The sequence below is a fragment of the Melanerpes formicivorus genome, unplaced genomic scaffold (assembly GCF_026170545.1).
Source record: "Melanerpes formicivorus ecotype bairdi unplaced genomic scaffold, bMelFor1.0.p_v2 SCAF_9, whole genome shotgun sequence".
Lineage (NCBI taxonomy): Eukaryota > Metazoa > Chordata > Aves > Piciformes > Picidae > Melanerpes > Melanerpes formicivorus.
In genome coordinates this window covers 940,857-960,908 of record NW_027142361.1, presented here as the reverse complement: position 1 = coordinate 960,908, position 20,052 = coordinate 940,857, and the positions used below count along the sequence as shown (strand labels likewise).

The 20,052-nt window shown below is 47.2% G+C and overlaps 1 protein-coding gene across 1 annotated transcript in view; it reads right to left on the bottom strand.

Moving 5' to 3' along the window:
- Window positions 1-20,052, bottom strand: part of GCLC (glutamate-cysteine ligase catalytic subunit) — a 113,005-nt gene that overhangs the window by 28,424 nt on the left and 64,529 nt on the right. Inside the window, exons 2-6 of the mRNA XM_068142948.1 lie at window positions 16,638-16,750; window positions 10,183-10,365; window positions 2,825-2,938; window positions 439-497; window positions 214-350 (exon numbers count right to left, since the gene is read on the bottom strand). Coding sequence (XP_067999049.1) covers window positions 214-350; window positions 439-497; window positions 2,825-2,938; window positions 10,183-10,365; window positions 16,638-16,750 — 606 coding nt within the window. The remainder of the gene's footprint in view (window positions 1-213; window positions 351-438; window positions 498-2,824; window positions 2,939-10,182; window positions 10,366-16,637; window positions 16,751-20,052) is intronic.

The window sequence follows — 20,052 nt, the reverse complement described above, 5'->3', positions numbered from 1 at the left end:
ATTTGAATATTAGCAGAAAATAAACATAACACAAGCAAGCAAATCTGGATTTTAAAACTACATTACTAGGTGTAAGTCTGTCTCGTTCCCCCTGTTTCCACTAAAAAGACATCAGTTGAACTAAGCTAGAGAAATTAGACAAGGCAAACTTTAAAAAGGGAAGCATTTAGGGAAGACAACATATACAAAATCTTAAAAACAGACACATTTTACCTGAAGACAACAGTTTCCCATTCCAAAACCCATAGCATCCATGTATATATAGTCTGGTTTTGCTGCCTTTGCTGCTTCTCCATCATTGTTAGGAAATGTTTCCATAAATGGTGATGATGTGTTCTTGTCTTTAAATACTGTGTGGAAAATGCAGACACTCAGTAACCCAGAGCTTTACATTGAAGAATTATTTTGAACAAATAAACACCGATTGAATTTACTCACTTGGTACGTTTATCACAACCTTCTCTCCTCTTCGGTGCCGAATGTTTCTGGTCAGAGTACTGCAACAAACAAAAAGTTTGCTGAAACATCTGAAATCTTCTCTTTATGAAAATGTTTTTGAATGTAAGTTTCTCAGCAATTCTCAGGGTCTGAGCAAGTCAGCTCTATTTATTTTGAGCATTTTCCTTCCAAGTTTAAGACAGACTATAACAGATACAACACTGAATGTTCCTTCAGTAAAGCCAGTCCTATTTTGATTAACTTCACAGCACTATGCTGATCATCTGAAGAACCTGAAAGTGTTCAAGTCCATGGGACCCGATGGGTTACACCCACGGGTACTGAGAGAACTGGCAGATGAGGTTGCTAAACCCCTCTCTATTATATTTCAAAAGTCATGGCAGTCTGGTGAAGTCCCCACAGACTGGAAAAGGGGAAACATTGCCCCCATCTTCAAAAAGGGCAAGAAGGAGGAACCAGGGAACTACAGGCCAGTCAGTCTCACCTCTGTGCCTGGAAAGATCATGGAACAGATCCTCCTGGAGTCACTACTCGCTCAAAAGAATAGTGAAGAGGTGATTGGGAACAGTCAGCATGGCTTTGCCAAGGGCAAATCCTGCCTGACCAACCTGGTGGCCTTCTATGAGCAGGTGACAAAATTAATAGATGAGGGGCGAGCAACTGATGTCGTTTACCTGGACCTGAGCAAAGCCTTTGACACTGTCCCACACCACATCCTGGTCTCCAAACTGGTGACACATGGGTTTGATTGGTGGACCACTAGATGGATAAGGAACTGGCTTGATGGCTGCACCCAAAGAGTGGCTGTCAATGGCTCCATGTCCCAGTGGAGGCCAGTGACAAGTGGAGTCCCTCAGGGATCAGTCCTGGGACCTGTCTTATTCAACATCTTTGTGGGGGACATGGACAGTGGCATTGAGTGCACCCTCAGCAAGTTTGCTGATGACACCAAGCTGTGTGGTGCAGCAGACACGCTGGAGGGAAGGGAGGCCATCCAGAGGGACCTTGACAGGCTGGAGAGGTGGGCACAGGCCAACCTCATGAAGTTCAATAAGAGCAAGTGCAGGGTCCTGCATCTGGGTCGAGGCAATCCCAGGCACAAATACAGGCTGGGCAGTGACTGGCTGGAGGATAGCCCTGAGGAGAGAGACTTGGGGGTGCTGGTGGACAAAAAGCTCAACATGAGCTCTCAGTGTGCACTTGCAGCCCGCAAAGCCAATCAGATCCTGGGCTGCATCAGGAGAAGTGTGGCTAGCAGGTCAAGGGAGGTGATCCTCCCCCTCTACTTAGCCCTGGTGAGACCCCACCTGGAGTACTGTGTCCAGTTCTGGAGCCCCTATTACAAGAGGGATGTGGAGGTGCTGGAACGTGTCCAGAGAAGGGCCACGAGGATGATCAGAGGGCTGGAGCACCTCTCCTATGAGGACAGACTGAAGGAGTTGGGGCTGTACAGTCTGCAGAAGAGAAGGCTCCGAGGTGACCTAATTGTCGCCTTCCAGTATCTGAAGGGGGCCTACAGGAAGGCTGGGGAAGGACTTCTCAGGATATCAGGTAGTGATAGGACTAGGGGGAATGGAATGAAGCTGGAGGTGGGGAGATTCAGGCTGGATGTGAGGAGGAGGTTCTTCACCATGAGAGTGGTGAAACCCTGGAATGGGTTGTCCAGGGAGGTGGTCGAGGCCCCGTCCCTGGGGGTGTTTAAGAGCAGGCTGGATGAGGCTCTGTCCAGCCTGATCTAGTGTGGGGTGTCCCTGCCCATGGCAGGGGGGTTGGAACTAGATGATCCTTGTGGTCCCTTCCAACCCTGAATGAAACTATGAAACTATGAAACTATAAGAATAGGCAGAATTTAAAGGCCACTTACCTGAAGAATACAAAGGCAAGTGGAAAGCCACACTTAGTTTTTAAAATTAATTATTTTTAAGTCTCACCTTACAAAGGAAACCCCTCTCAGATTGTACAAGTAGTTTGACACCATGCTCCATTTCACAGCATCTAGGGCAAGTTACAGAGTACACTAAGATGCTGCAGTGACACACCTGAATAAGAGCTGGATTAACTATGATGAAGTGGTTAGTCATGGGATTTCAAACTAGAAACAATTTTGCAGCAGCATAATCAACACCTTTTGCCCCATGATGAAGTGAACTACTATATTAAGGTACTTGAACTTAACACTTTAGTTCTGTCACTTTGACAGATAATCCATGTCACTGCAAGCACATCTGCCCAAGTCCTTGTGATACCTGCAGCAACTAGCCACACAGTTCTCTATTTCTGTAATGCAAAGAAGCTGCAGGTATGCCTATAATATTTAGGAGCAGAAAAATATTCATCCTCTCATTCACACTCCAAATAATCTTACCTAAATCTAGGATGTTTATTGATGGCTTCATCTGGAAAAAAGAGGGATTTTGAAGCTCCTCCTTCTACTGGTGTTGGTTTATGTTCTGGCAGCGTAAACCCGGGACACCCTAACCTGTGTAAGACAACAATGGGACACAAGCTGCAGCGAAAATGGGCTGTGATTTTAAAAAGGTCAGATGATCAGAGATGAGGATTCCAGTAGAAAAAAAGAACAAAAAGAGTTTTTTTAAAAACTTGAACATGGAAGTGTGAGAAAGAGATATTAAAACAGTTGCTGTTCAATGGTCAGCACTTGCCAAGAACTGGCTTCCATGGTTGTTAAAACAGGCCAACAAACTTCTGTTTCTCAAAAACTGTTACTCTACAATTGGACAGCAAACACAGATCTTTCCAGTGGCTAGAGCAGGAAAATTTACAGTATTATGCAGAGTACATCTATATTTTAATGTGTTAGCACCTGACGTTGACACTGACATGCAGTTGCATTCTCTGCCTTAAACAGTTTCTGTAGAAGGTACAGGATAATGTTGATTGATGATATAATTTATTCAACTATGCTCCCAAGAAATGGGCAAGTAGATCCAAATACAACCCTCCCCTTTTGAACCTCCACTGCAAGTTTAAGAGTAATATGAAACAAGACTAAGTAGGTTTTCAGTACAACTGACATAAATAAACATTTAGGAAGCTGCTGGTAAAGTTGTAGAAGATTAATTTCTCTATGCTGCACAGCCTAATGGAAAATACTGTGTTCTCTTGAGAGGCTCTAGTATGTGAACGTATATAAAAGGGTTAGCTGATACAACTAGAAGTAAACTATTCAAATTATCTGGAAACATTTCTAGAAAGATTATGTTGCTAAGATAGTATTTTTTTAAGGTTTGTTCAGTTTCAACCAAGCTCTTTTTAATTTGAATGAGCTTACTTCTTTTACTTCTGTCAGCACTCTTACCTTTCCCCCCCCCCCCCTTTTCAGATGCACAGATTTTTATCACACACACATGTGTAAGGAGAGCACAGACATATATATATATTCTGTGATGCATGTTACTGTACAGAGAATGTAGCAAAGAAACCAAAACCTACAAAACCTCAGAAATACATTAGCATCACTCCAGTCAAACCAGCAGGGAACTGAATGGCAAGATAGCAAAAGGTGCAAACAAGAAACTAAATAGCCTAGGGACAGCAATCTACGAAAGATGAACCTATGTTTGGGACGATCCATAAGTAATAAATAATATTTTACTGTTTACTAGCTTCTACTTAAGTCAGATATATTGCTCTTACAGTGAGGTAAGAAGTATTTATCTGCATTCATAAAGTGATTAAAAACTCATCTCTCTATTCCATGCATGACTGGGTCTGAAATGTTTGTATATGAAGTTCATTAAATGACATGATCTGTTTGTAATGTTGCAGGACAAAAGAAGCCCCACCAATTCTGTAAACATGCTGAAAACTACTTAACATTGTACTTCAAATAAGTACTTAAAAAATAACTAGTATAGTTCCCCCCATAAACAGGAAGCATATTTTGCCAAGAGAGTGTTCTTGCTAGCATACATGGGGCTGGTGAGAGGCCTTGAGCGCAAGACCTATGAGGAGAAGCTGAGAGAGCTGGGATTGTTTAGCCTGGAGAAGAGGAGGCTCAGGGGAGACCTCATTGCCCTCTACAACTACCTGAAAGGTGGTTGTAGCCAGGAAGGGGTTGGTCTCTTCTCCCAGGCAACCAGCACCAGAACAAGGGGACACAGTCTCAAGCTGCACCAGGGGAGGTTTAGACTCGAGGTAAGGAGAAAGTTCTTCACCGAGCGAGTCGTTCGTCATTGGAATGGGCTGCCCAGGGAGGTGGTGGAGTCACCGTCCCTGGAGGTATTCAAGAGGAGATTGGACGTGTCACTTGGTGCCATGGTCTAGTCATGAGGTCTGTGGTGACAGGTTGGACTCGATGATCCTCGAGGTCTCTTCCAACCTTAGTTATACTGTGATACTGTGATAAAGCAGGCATTTTGGTACCTGAACTTTGCTTCTCTCCCACTACAGAGTATTTTTTTCACTATTTAAAGTACAGTTCAATGACCAAGGCTAGTTAGAGTGAACGTAATAAAGCCTACTTAGAATCATCTTTGAAAAGAAGGTCACGAAGTACAGTTTTCTCCTGGATAACAAAGTACATCTTGAATTCAAGTGTCTCTTTATAATATTAAAAAGGAGGAAATCTACCTTTTGTAAAGGTCTTAAGAACCCAAGAGAGGTGCACTGCTTTCCAGATTCACTAAGTACAGTATTATAGAAGTTTTAACTCTTCATTTTTCAAAATAATCACAGTCCTATTTTACTTTGTGCTCCAAGCCCCCAAAATTAGCTTGCACATGCTTTAATAGTTTCATAGTTTCATAGTTTCATTCAGGGTTGGAAGGGACCACAAGGATCATCTAGTTCCAACCCCCCTGCCATGGGCAGGGACACCCCACACTAGATCAGGCTGGACAGAGCCTCATCCAGCCTGCTCTTAAACACCCCCAGGGACGGGGCCTCGACCACCTCCCTGGACAACCCATTCCAGGGTTTCACCACTCTCATGGTGAAGAACCTCCTCCTCACATCCAGCCTGAATCTCCCCACCTCCAGCTTCATTCCATTCCCCCTAGTCCTATCACTACCTGAGAGCCTGAGAAGTCCTTCCCCAGCCTTCCTGTAGGCCCCCTTCAGATACTGGAAGGCCACAATTAGGTCTCCTCGGAGCCTTCTCTTCTGCAGACTGTACAGCCCCAACTCCTTCAGTCTGTCCTCATAGGAGAGGTGCTCCAGCCCTCTGATCATCCTCGTGGCCCTTCTCTGGACACGTTCCAGCACCTCCACATCCCTCTTGTAATAGGGGCTCCAGAACTGGACACAGTACTCCAGGTGGGGTCTCACCAGGGCTGAGTAGAGGGGGAGGATCACCTCCCTCGACCTGCTAGCCACACTTCTCCTGATGCAGCCCAGGATCTGATTGGCTTTGCGGATTGCAAGTGCACATTGAGAGCTCATGTTGAGCTTTTTGTCCACCAGCACCCCCAAGTCTCTCTCCTCAGGGCTATCCTCCAGCCAGTCACTGCCCAGCCTGTATTTGTGCCTGGGATTGCCTCGACCCAGATGCAGGACCCTGCACTTGCTCTTATTGAACTTCATGAGGTTGGCCTGTGCCCACCTCTCCAGCCTGTCAAGGTCCCTCTGGATGGCCTCCCTTCCCTCCAGCGTGTCTGCTGCACCACACAGCTTGGTGTCATCAGCAAACTTGCTGAGGGTGCACTCAATGCCACTGTCCATGTCTCCCGCAAAGATGTTGAATAAGACAGGTCCCAGGACTGATCCCTGAGGGACTCCACTTGTCACTGGCCTCCACTGGGACATGGAGCCATTGACAGCCACTCTTTGGGTGCAGCCATCAAGCCAGTTCCTTATCCATCTAGTGGTCCACCCATCAAACCCATGTGTCACATGTTTGGAGACCAGGATGTGGTGTGGGACAGTGTCAAAGGCTTTGCTCAGGTCCAGGTAAACGACATCAGTTGCTCGCCCCTCATCTATTAATTTTGTCACCTGCTCATAGAAGGCCACCAGGTTGGTCAGGCAGGATTTGCCCTTGGCAAAGCCATGCTGACTGTTCCCAATCACCTCTTCACTATTCTTTTGAGCGAGTAGTGACTCCAGGAGGATCTGTTCCATGATCTTTCCAGGCACAGAGGTGAGACTGACTGGCCTGTAGTTCCCTGGTTCCTCCTTCTTGCCCTTTTTGAAGATGGGGGCAATGTTTCCCCTTTTCCAGTCTGTGGGGACTTCACCAGACTGCCAGGACTTTTGAAATATAATAGAGAGGGGTTTAGCAACATCATCTGCCAGTTCTCTCAGTACCCGTGGGTGTAACCCGTCGGGTCCCATGGACTTGAACACTTTCAGGTTCTTCAGATGATCACGAACCTGATCTGCACTTACAATGGGCAGTTCTTCCTCCCCGTCCCTGGCTTTGACTTCCATAACATCAGGAGTGTGGCTAGAGGCCCTTGCAGTGAAGACTGAGGTAAAGAAGTTATTAAGTACCTCAGCCTTTTCCTCATCACATGTGACCATGTCACCATTTTCCTTTCTGAGGGGGCCCACACCTTCCCTAGTCTTCTTCTTCCCATTAATATACCTGTAAAAGTTTATAGTATTCCCTTTAATCTCCCTGGCTAGATTCAACTCAAACTCTGCTTTGGCTTTCCTAACCAGGACTCTTGCTGCTCGGGCAGCTTCCTTGTATTCCCCCTGTTCTACCTGTCCTTCCCTCCACTTCCTGTAGAGTTTCCTTTTAAGTAATAGTGTGTCCAGTAGCTCCTTGCCCATCCAGGCAGGCCTCCTAGCATTCTTACCTGCTTTTCTCTTTGTTGGTACACAGAGCTCCTGGACACAGAGGAGGTGGTCCTTGAATACTGACCAGCTGTCCTGGGTCCCTCTTCCCTCCAGGGCTTTGTCCCACGACAGTTTGGCCAGCAGATCCCTGAAGCGATCAAAATCTGCATGCCTAAAGTCTAGGGTCGTGAGCTTGGAATACTTCCTCCTGATTGCCCTGAGGATGTTAAATTCAACTGCTTCATGGTCACTGCAGCCAAGGCCGTCTATGAGCCTCACATTGCTTACCAGCCCTTCCCTGTTGGTGAGAACAAGGTCCAGCATAGCACCATTTCTTGTTGGTTCCTCCACCATTTGGAGGAGGAAGTTGTCTTCTATGCAGTCCAGGAACATCCTGGATTGCTGGTGCCTTGCTGTGTTGTCCCTCCAGCAGATATCCGGGTGGTTGAAATCACCCATGAGGACCAGGGCTTGTGACCTGGAAGCTGCTTCTATTTGCCTATGGAGGGCCTCATCTGCTTGGATCTGCTGGTCAGGTGGCCTGTAGGAGACCCCCACAGTAATATCTTCTTCCCCTGTCCTGCCTTTAATTTTGACCCATATACTCTCAACTAGCTTATCATCCCTCCCCAGTTGGAGCTCCACTGATTCCAACTGGCTATTGACATAGAGGGCAACACCTCCTCCTCTCCTTCCCTGCCTATCCTTCCTAAAGAGTTTATACCCATCTATGCCTACATCCCAGTCATGGGATTCATCCCACCAAGTTTCAGTAACAGCCACTATGTCGTGGCATCCCAGCAGCACAGTGACCCTTAACTCATCCTGTTTGTTGCCCAAGCTGCGCGCATTCGCATAGAAGCACTTCAGCTGGGCTGGCCCTGTCCTCCTCTTGTGCCAATTCCCCTCGGTTTCCACAGAATGTCCTGGTGGATCATTCGTGGCTTGCCTCAGGGTAGCAAGTTGAGAGCCCTTACCAGCTCTCCTTCTCTCTACTGCTGGTGAGCTGCCCCTCTGTTTGTCACCAGCCAGCAGGAGACTATTAACCCCTTCCCCCTTCAAATCTAGTTTAAAGCCCTATCAATGAGCCCTGCCAACTCCTGCCCCAGGATTCTTATCCCACTCTGGGACAAGTGTGTCCCATGAGTTGTTTTCAGCTCAGGTGCCTTGAAAACCAATCCATGATTGTGGAACCCAAAGACCTGTCGATGGCACCAGCCCCTGAGCCATGAATTGATCTGTCGGCCCTTCCTCAGTGTGTCCTCATCCATGGCTGACGTTAGAGGGATGGCAGAGAACACGACTTGAGCCCCTGATCCCTTTAGCATTTGCCCTAAGGTTCTGAAGTCTTTTTTAATAGATTGTGAGCCTCTCATTGTTACATCGTCACTGCCCACCTGAAAGACCAGCAGTGGGTAGTAGTCCGAAGGACTCACGAGGTTGGGAATTCTATCTACAACATCTTTTACTTGGGCACCAGGGAGGCAGCTGACTGCTCTATGAAATGGGTCTGGTCTGCATATTGGGCCCTCTGTTCCCCTCAGTTGGGAGTCTCCTATGATGATGACCCTGCGAGGTTTCTTTTCTGGGTAAGTTTTGATGGCTGGCCTGAGGCAACCTGTCATTGGTGCAGCTTCTGACCTTCTTGGGTCCTCGGCCTTACCAATGACCTGTTCCTCCTGCAGAGCCTCATACCTGTTCTGTAACTGCACTGGAGGCAGCATGCTGCTCACAGGAGCAGACTTCCTTTGTTTGCATTTCTTCCGTCGGGCAGAGACCTGTTCCCATTGGCCCTGCTCATGGGGGTTACTACAGGGAGGTTGAGAATCTTGCTTCTGGGAAGGTATCAAACTCCCTGTTCCCCTAAGTGTTACCCCCTGTTCTGGTTTAGAAGAGATTACATTATGGGAATTGTCAATTTTCTGCTCGCCATCTCTTCTAGCTCTTAGCCTTTCCACCTCTTCTTTTAGTTTGACCACCATGCTCATCAGATCACTGACCTGCTCACACCTGAAACAGGAGCTGCTCCCTCCAGCCTCCATGTCGAGTGCCAGGTTCCAGCACTCACTGCAGCCACCTGCCTGAACATCTGCATGCTTGTGTGTGGTCTCTGTTTGGGTGCCCACTGTCCTTCTGTTAGCCTTTGCTCTAGTGGTGACCATCTTGCAGTAACCACCCTCTCCACACGGCTTCTTTTTTTTTTTTTCTTTTTTTTTTTTCTTTTTTTTTTTTCTTTTTTTTTTTTTCCCTGTCAGTGAGCAGGCGAGCTGCGCTTCTCAAGCTGCCTCTCTCCTCAGCCACGCGCTGGGTTCTGTTTGGTTTGCGCGCAGTCTCCGCGGCAACCCCTCCCCCAGCTACGTCACTGCCCTCCGGCAGGTAGGCAATCCGAGCCCGCTGCCCCTCCTCCTCTCTTTGGAAGTCCCAAGCCACCAGCCCCTTACCGCCTGAAAAGCAAGGGAATCAAAGCCAAAAGCCAAACTCCCAGAGCTGCGCTGCTCAAGCTGCCTCTCTCCTCAGCCACGCGCTGGGGTCTGTTTGGTTTGCGCGCGGTCTCCGCGGCAACCCCTCCCCCAGCTACGTCACTGCCCTCCGGCAGTGATAAAAAGAGTGTTAAAAATCAGATCAAGTTAATCCTGTTTTATAAAACTGCTACTTACAAAGATCAAAGGTTATGAAATAGACAAAGAAAAACCTTTTATATACAATTGGCCATATCAGTTCAAGATGGCAAACTAGTCCTCCGCATAAACTACTCCTAATTCTCTCCTAATACAAAATCATCACAGATCAGAAGTAACCTAAAAATAGAAAATATACCTTTTATTGTCTCGCTGCAATAAAAATTTTGGGAAATATGACCAGAACATGAAGTCAGAGTACTTAAATTGAATCATAATTTGCTCAGTTTAGCTATGTGCAATAAGGAGAAAAAGCGTAGAGGGAGAATACCAAACTGTTATACTTCATCAGTCATCTCACCTTGGAAATGATGTCACAGTGCAAACAGCCTCATTTTCTTTGAGCACAGAAGCAGCCTCTTGCCGTCTTTTCCTCATGTTGTCTTGAACAGTGTTGAATTCAGACATGGTTCCCCCATATGGCTGCCCAGGTGTCCCTTCAATCATATAGCTTCCATATTCTGGTCGCCAGAGTGTTGGGTGGCTATGATATAAGAACAACCTTGTTGAAACACTTGTACAACTTTGAGAAAGATGGATCATTTGCAAGAATTTCAGGAGTGAATGCAACTTCAAGGAAAAAAAAATAAATCTCCTAAGTTTGATTATTTGGTAGAGAGACACAATGTACCTCACTGCCAGGAGGCAGTGAAAAGAAATTAAGTCGCAGTTTGGCAGCAGGCGTTGCCATACCGGGCAGCAAGTTGGATTTGCCTATGTCAAACTGTAATCATCCTTAGTTTCTATCCCAAGCATAGAAGGTTTAACTGGAACTAGAAAATCAGAACATTTAAGTACTTCCACAACAAAGTCACAAATCGATTACGTTAAGAAAATAAATGCAGTCTGAGCGTACCTAGTTGCCCCTGGAAGGTAACAGCTTCCCATCCCCTCCTCAAGACATGCCATCTCTACGGAGCACACTCTACCAGAGGCACAATCACATCTCCCCTACTGTTCTGGCAGTAGCAATTCTGAGCCAAAAAGCAAAGGATACCCCCTGGCAGGCTTTCATTAGTCCCACTACTGAGGAAGACCAATAGGGAAGACTTATTGGAAGACAATGTTAAGTTACCTAGAAATAAGTGGACAGGGCACAAAAGCCTTTCCTCACAACACTAGAGTTTGTCCACCTTCCTATAAGCTGTGACCTACTTTTGGCTCTCTTCAGCCAAAGCACTTCTGTTCTGGTATCATTTCTCAGCCACCAAATAAAAAGCAATTCACACTTCTCTGGCTAGCTGAAGCAAGGATATAATCCAGTTACTCCTGACAACTCCATGGGAGAGGACAGGGAAGAACTGCCCTGCTATTCTTACACCTACATTCTTAATTCTGAAAAGAATGGGAGAGTACTCCTACAGACTCCCTATACAGCCCTCACTTGCTCCTGCAGACAGGGACACAGGGTCACGTGCACACAGCCCGAGACTTTAAGGGGCAGGGGAAGTGTGTACTGTGTACACAGAGACACCAAGCCAGAGCAAGACAAAACAAATACCCAAGCTGTAACTTCTGAGAGCTCACTGTCACACCCTCCATTTTTTAAATATTACTAACACAAAAGGCGCGTGGGCTGCCTGCAAATACATAGAATAAACCAGGTTGGAAGAGACCTTCAAGACCATCGCGTCCAACCCATCAACCAATCCAACCCACCTAAACAACTAAACCATAGCACCAAGCACCCCATCAAGTCTCCTCCTGAACACCTCCAATGATAGTGACTCCACCACCTCCCCAGGCAGCCCATTCCAATGGGCAATCACTCTCTCTATATAGAACTTCTTCCTAACATCCAACTTAAACCTCCCCTGGCGCAGCCTGAGACTGTGTCCTCTTGTTCTGGTACTGGCTGCCTGGGAGAAGAGACCAACATCCGCCTGTCTACAACCTCCCTTCAGGTAGTTGTAGAGAGCAATAAGGTCACCCCTGAGTCTCCTCTTCTCCAGGCTAAGCAACCCCAGCTCCCTCAGTCTCTCCTCATAGGGCTTGTGTTCCAAGCCTCTCACCAACTTTGTTGCCCTTCTCTGGACTTGTTCCAGCAAGTCAACATCCTTCCTAAACTGAGGGGCCCAGAACTGGACACAGTACTCGAGGTGCGGCCTAAACAGTGCAGTGTACAGGGGCAGAATGACCTCCCTGCTCCTTCTGGCCACACTGTTCCTGCTGGCCACACTGTTCCTGATGCAGGCCAGGATGCCATTGGCCCTCTTGGCTGCCTGGGCACACTGCAGGCTCATGTTCAGCCTACCATCGACCAGTACCCCCAGGTCCCTCTCTACCTGGCTGCTCTCCAGCCACTCTGACCCCAGCCTGTAGCTCTGCATGGGGTTGCTGTGGCCAATCATTCAGCAGGAAGCCCTCTCGGGACAGCACTGGGACCAGCAGCCGCCAGGGACTAGCCGCTGCTCTCCTTTTTGGGCTGCGGAATCGCCGGCACCACGGAGATTCCTGCACACGCCACGAGGCAGGAGGAGCCATCTTTTCATGTGGCTCAGACTCGTGATCCCAGCGGCGGGAGTGGCTTATTTTAAAATGGTTTTCTGCGGCTTGTGGGGGCTCTGTTCAGTGGGAAGCCCGTATTCTCTTGTACTCTCTCATGCTCTCACGCGCCGCCGCACTTTTTCTAATTTTTTTTTTTTTTGTGCGTGTGTGTGTGTGCAGTAGGTGCTGTGGCCAGGGACAGGTATGGTTGTAACTCGCAGCAAAATCTCCCTAAAAAAATCAGTGTTGACCCAGACTGAGGTAGAACACAAGCAGGTAGCTGTCCAGGTATCTGGCTGTAGAGAGTGCTGGAGCCAGGCTCTTGAGAAGCAGGGTAGTGGGGGCAACTCTTGCATAAGGTGTGAGCAGATTGACTATCTGCTTAGTCTGGTGGCCAGACTGAAGGATGAGATTGCTAGCCTTAGAAATGTAAGGGAATGTAGCAAAGAGATGAACCAGAGGAGGAAAGAGATGAACCAGAGGAGGAAAGAGATGAATCAGAGTAAGCAGGCTCTGCAGGCTCCCCCAGCAGAGGCTGGTTATCCAAAAAGCAGAGGGGAATGGACGCAGGTTCCTCTCAAGAGATGCAAAGTTAAACCTCCTTGCCTCCCCTCATCTTCCCCGCTGCTCTTGGAAAACAGGTATGGGGCACTGGAGATCGAGGGTGAGGTGATCCTGATGCCGGAGGACACACCATCTGGGGTTCTCCCTGAGGTTAAACAGCCTAAGCTTAAACAGCCTAAGGCAAAGCAGCCTAAGGTTAAACAGCCTTCCCCTGGCATCAGGACCTGTTCCCTCAAAAAAAAGAGGAGGGTAATTGTTATTGGTGATTCCCTTCTGAGGGGAAAGGAGGGCCCTATATGTCAGCCAGACCCATCTCATAGGGAACTCTGTAGTCTGCCAGGAGCCCAAGTTAATGATGTTACCAGAAGGTTGCCTAGCCTGGTGCAGCCTTCTGACTACTATCCCTTACTAGTTATGCAGTTAGGGAATGATGATGTTGCAACCAGAACTCCCAGGGCTATCAAAGATGACTTCAGGGCCCTGGGAGACCTGGTTGAGGGATCAGGTGCACAAATAATTTTTTCATCAATACCCTTAGTTGCAGGAGGGAATACCATAAGAAACAGGTCAGCAGCTATAGTTAACAAGTGGCTTAGAGGCTGGTGCAGGCAAAAGGATTTTGGGTTTTTTGATCTTGGGAAACTTTCTACTGCACCAGGCCAGCTGGCAACAGATGAAGTACATCTGTCCCAGAGAAGGGGAAAGGTCACAGTATATGAGAAGTGCCAGACCCCGCCATGAAACTTATAGTGGTGCAAGGGATCATGGTAGGAAATAACCTAATTTCCTGTGTCCACCCACTGGGCTGGACTTCTGGACACAGGAAACACCCCTGTAGCAGAGGGCACCCAGCCCAAACTACGACACCCCCAAAGGTAAAAAGATCCTGGGAAGGGAATTGGCAGGTCTCATCGACAGGGCTTTAAACTAGTTTTGAGGGGGGAAGGGGCTGAAACAAGTCCCCTCAGGCAAGAGTCTGGGGGTGACAAGCTAGAGTCAGAGGTGAAACCAGCAGACCAGCTGAAGTGCATGTACACTAATGCACGAAGCATGGGTATAAACAAGAGGAGCTGGAAGCCTTGTTGCAGCAGGAAAGTTATGATGTAGTTGCCATCACAGAGACATGGTGGGATGACTAACATGACTGGAGCGCTGCAATTGACGGCTACAGGCTCTTCAGGAGAGACAGGCAAGGAAGAAGGGGTGGAGAGGTATCCCTGTACATCAGGGAGGCACTGGATACCATTGAGATGGAGATTAGGGACAATCGGGTAAGAATTATAGGGAAGACCTGGTTGGAGTCTGTTATAGACCACCCAACCAGGAAGAAGATGTTGATGAAGCATTCTATAGGCAGCTTAAGGCTGTCTCAAGATCTGACCTTGTTCTCATGGGCGACTTCAACCTGCCTGACATCTGCTGGGATCTCAACACAGCAAAGAGGAGACAGTCTAGGAAGTTCTTAGAGTGCATGGAGGAAAGCTTCTTATCCCAGGTGCTGCGAGAGCCTACCAGGGGCAAGGCTATGCTTGACCTCTTCACCAACGGGGAAGGGCTGGTGGGTGATGTGGTGGTTGGAGGGTGTTTAGGGGCCAGTGACCACGAGATAATTGAATGCCGTTGGACTCTGCCCATCTGTCCAGCGTGTCGAGGTCCCGCTGCACAGCCTCTCTACCCTCCAGCAGATCAACTCCTGCCCCCAGCTTGGTATCATCAGCAAATTTACTGATGATCGACTCAATGTCCGCATCCAGATCATCAATAAAGATGTTAAAGAGCACAGGGCCCAGCACTGATCCTTGGGGCACACCACTAGTGACTGGCTGCCAGCTGGATGTGGCACCATTCACCACCACTCTCTGGGCTCGGCCATCCAGCCAGTTCCTAACCCATCGCAGTGTGCTCCCATCCAAGCCATGGGCTGACAGCTTGGCCAGGAGTTTGCTATGGGAGGCGGTGTCAAAAACCTTGCTGAGGTCCAGGTAGACTACATCAACAGGCCTCCCCACATCCACCAGGCGGGTCACCTGCTCGTAGAAGGAGATCAGGTTGGTCAGGCAGGACCTGCCCTTCCTAAATCCATGCTGTCAAGGCCTGACCCCTTGGACATCCTGTAAGTGCTGTGTTATTGCACTCAGGATGACCTGTTCCATAATCTTGCCTGGTACTGAGGTCAGGCTGACAGGCCTATAATTCCCTGGCTCATCCAACCGGCCCTTCTTGTGGATGGGCACAACGTTGGCCAGCTTCCAGTCTTCTGGGACCTCTCCAGTGAGCCAGGAGTGCTGGAAAATGATGGAGAGTGGCTTGGCCAGCTCATCTGCCAGCTCTCTCAGCACCCTAGGATGGATCCCATGTGGTCCCATGGACTTGTGGGGATCCAAGCGGCTGAGCAGATCACCAACTACCTGCTCATGGAACATAGGGAAACTGTGCAACTCCCTGGCTCCTTTTGCCAGCTCTGGAGGCCAGCTGTCTGGAAGACGTTCTGTCCTGCTAGTAAAAATTGAGGCAAAGAAGGTGTTAAGTATCTCTGCCTTTTCCTCATCATTTGATACAACATTTCCCTCCATGTCAACCAAGGAGTGGAGGTTGTCCTTGCCCTTCCTCTTGCTATTAATGTATTTATAGAAGGACTTTTTGTTGTCCTTCACAGTAGAGGCCAGTTTAAGCTCCAAATGTGCTTTTGCCTCCCTAATTTTCTTCCTGCATGATTTGGCAACATCCTTAAACATTCTGTGGGTTGCCTCACCTTTCTTCCAAAGGTGATACACCCTCTTTTTTTCCCTTAGTTCTATTAAAAGTTCATTACCCACCCAGGCTGGCTGTCTGCCCCGGCGACTCATCTTCCGGCACATTGGCACAGCCTGTCCCTGAGCCTTCAACAATTCTTCCTTGAAGTAGGTCCAGCCCTCCTGGACCCCTTTATTTTTAAGGGCTTTATCCCAAGGAACACTCTGAATTAGTTCCTTGAGTAACCCGAAGTCTGCCCTCTGGAAGTCCAGAGTGGAGGTCTTCTTGCAACCCCTCTTAGCTTGACCGAATACCAAAAATTCAATTATCTCATGGTCACTGGCCCCTAAACACCCTCCGACCACTACATCACCCACCACCCCTTCCCTATTGGTGAAGAGGAGGTCAAGCATAGCCTTGCCCCTGGTAGGCTCTCACAGCACCTGGGATAAGAAGCTGTCCTCCATGCACTCTAAGAACCTCCTAGACTGTCTCCTCTCTGCTGTGTTGAGATCCCAGCAGATGTCAGGCAGGTTGAAGTCGCCCATGAGAACAAGGTCAGGAGATCTTGAGACAGCCTTAAGCTGCCTATAGAATGCTTCATCAACATCTTCTTCCTGGTTGGGTGGTCTATAACAGACTCTAACCAGGATGTCTGCCCTGCTGGTCTTAAATGTGATCAATATCTTTCACTTCCTGCACCCCAGCTTTATCTGAAAATATCAGTATCTGTGGCTTACAGTTTTACCAAATGCAGACTTTAAAATTAAGCCAGGTCTACAAAACACTACAGAGTATCATAACAGGAGGAGAAAAAAAAACAACCAACCAAAACAAATAATCCGATACCCCGCAAAAAAGCAAACAAAAACCCCCAAACACCATCACACACACAAAAACCCCACAGAAGAACAAAACCCACCAAACAAGCAAAAAAACCCTAACCAAACAAACCAGGAAACAGCTACTCACTTGGGGTTTACCTTCTCACCCTTGTCTTGCAGTGTTTGAAGAACTTCTTCACCGCAGAGCACCAAGCGCACTTTCTTATTCTCATGGTCAAATTTTACTAACATATACTCCACCTAATAAATAATAAAACCAAAATAATTCAGTGGTAAGGGTTTGTTTGCACACAAACATATTGGTACATAATGTAAAGCATCAAATGGAAAGAAAAAAGTAAAAAAGGATGCCAGAATTAATTTTACCTATATAGCTTAAAAACCATCACTGACTACAAATGCAGCAAACACTACAAGACTGGTGCATGCTTATTTAATCTTTAAGAGGTGAAATTCCTTGAAATTGGTGTTGAAATAATTTTCCCTCCATTCCTAATTGTGACCGTTTGAGGCTGTCCCTTTAAGAAAGGGGATATGGTAGTCGGATGTTTGTAAACGAAAAGATGGATCTAAACTAATTTCATTGGTAGATTGGGAGGAAGCACCTTCTGAACTGGGAGTGCAGCAGAATTTCCTGGGAATTCCTGCACTTTTCTATCAGTCTTTCTTCCGCTCCTCCTTTGGGCAGCAGCTCTCTGTTCTGGGCTTTCGGCCAAGGCTTGACTTTGAAACTGATAAACTGCAAGGCCTGTATTAACTGCTTTCCAATTAACACATAACTGCTTCTAACTTTTTTCTCTTTCCCTCTCTTTCTAACCCACTCTGGGGAAAGGGGGAGAGAGGGGGGAGCGGAGGTGGGGAACCCCCTCAGCAGAGGGGGGAACTCTCATTTCTGTGCTACTTTATTGTATATATTTGTATATATTGTAAATATTGTAAATTCTGTAAATCCCCTTGCATTTCCCTGCTTTGTAAATATATAGCACCCATTGCTTTGCTAATTCAGCTGTGAGTTTTTTTTTCCCTTGTCCCTTCAATTTTCTTTCCCTTTACTTTACAGGGGGGAGGGAGGAGGCTTTTGGGCCTTACCCTTCCAACCCTATGACACTAATTGTGAATATTTCAGAAAAAATGTTCCTGAATTTGTATTTGCCTTTACAGTATTGTTCAGACTAAAAAAAATTTAATATACTATGGAAGCTATTAACCACAACTCTGTATCATTCCATGTGTTAAGTGGCTCTGCTGATGACAAAAACAAACAAAAATTAATTCTAGAAACAAGAGATTTATTTATAATCACCCCTTCTCAAGGCTGTTTAAGACTAGCACGACAGAGCTTCATTTACACCACAGAAAGCCCAAGGTTTTAAACAGACAGCATCAGTCCCAATATTAACATGCTCCAGCTCTTGGCACAACACAGGGATTTCCATCGCTTCTTGATTCGGCTTTGCTGCCAGCCTTTCTTTCCCTTCTGCCTAGAGGTGTGCCTTGCCCCCAGGACTTTTGCCTCCTTATCCCTTTCCCTGCCCCAGGTTGCAATCTTCATCCACTCCTCGTGACATATCGGTGAAGAACTCAACCCAAAAAGGCAGCTAACGGCAGCACTGCCAACATGGCATCTGAGCATTGGAGAACAATGTTTCCCTAACAGAGATTACCTGAAAGCAGCCAAACTTGGTGTGGCAATGCCACCGAAGAGCAGTGTGAGCAATCTGGCAGTGCAGGCCTAGAGCCTGACATGGTGGTAGGCTATGCTCAGCATTAAGTGCAGAGCCAGCTAGCACTGTACCAAAACAGTGCTGTGCCTGCAGCATGTAACTAAAAGAAGGCACTGGTAGCTATAAACGTAGAAAGTTATATTGGGACAACAGGACATGCACCTGCATCAACAAACCTCGCGTGTCATTAGTAGTTGCACCAATAATCTATAATAGTGCGATGTGTGGTCACTCATAGGGAACCAATGAAGCCATGCCAACAAGGCACTCCGAGTTTATACAAGTTGTAGAAGTTCCCTTGCTACACACTTCTGCCTTTCCTTTCTCTTCTTCTTCTATGCTTTACTTTACTGTGCTATACTCGCACCATAGGCCTGCACCATAGGCCTGCAATACTGGAACAATAAAGGAACAATACTCGATCATATTGGTCAGCTGTATTGACTCCAATCTCTGTCGTCCCATTACCTGGCGCCCGAATACACCTGAACTCATGGACAAGGGATCCTTGGAGTACGATGCTGCTCGACTCAGCACAAAGAGGTACGTCCGAACGATACGGAAAGCCGGTCGGACTAGCACTGCCCCGGTGCTGAAAAAATTAGCAGCTCGCACTCAGAAAAGGAAATGAATCTCACCTTGGGCCCAGTGAGCGACCGGGGGGGGGCAAGGGGAAGCACGCCACAAAACAGAAGAGGTTGTGCTAAACTCCCTCCAAACTATCCTCTCCGTTAGAGGTATTACTGGTGATTCTGGGATCTTAAAAGGGTTATTAGCCTGGGCCCAGAATCATCCCCATGGCAACTAAACTTTTACTTCCGAATCATGGGACAAAATTGTAGCCCAGCTGCGGGATGAGTTGCTAAATACTTAAAAAGAAGCTTTTCACTATAGCACCATGTGGCAGACCGTCACATACATTGCAATCGATAAAAGCAGAGCAGTCTACTCCTGATTCAGCTTCTGCAGCATTGGTTCTAATCGAGATGAAAAAGGGAGACTCGGAAGGCACCCCCGCCCTCCGCCCCCCTCCTCTCTCCCTGCACATCGTCTGCCGCTCTGTCAGCATCCTCACAATTTCAATTGTCCGCTACTCCTCCTTGTGAGAAACGAACTCACTGCTGAAATTTAAAACCAGTTTATTATAAAATAAAGGCAACACAGCACTGGGTGCATAGCGAGTTTGCTAGAGGCGCACCCTAACAACACGAGTTGAACTTATATAGACGGCAAACATACATATTCATATATTAAAACGTACTTATTCATATATTCCCCAGCACGCATCCACCCCCTCCATGAGGACTGAGACAAAACCTGCACTTTTGACCTGGCCAGTCTTTAGACATGTTGGCACCTCACCTTTCTCTCCCAATACCCCACACAATACAGACCATCAGCCCAACGATCGAACCCAATGGTCCCCAGTGTGATGAATATACTGGTGATTTGTGTTAAAATTGTAAGACTTAGAGTGCACTGGGATTAAGGGTCAGGATCTTGTGAGGCCTGTTTAGAGGGTAAAGGGAAAGAAACCTATCTTGCAGACTTGCAAGGACACTGTCTGGTTAATTGGAGACATCACAGCTGAGAAGGAGCTGTCTTAAAGATAAACATTCAGAACTGGGAATTTGTTTTCTTCAGATAAGAAGCCTGCACAATTGAGCATGTGTGCAAGTGGATACTTTGACCCTTACCACACTGAATGTAGGGAGAAGGGATTTGACCATCTATTCTAAGACTAATTATCATATGCCTGCCTTCTATTTAGCATAAGTTTGATTATGTAGATGATGTAACTATATAAGATGAAGAAAA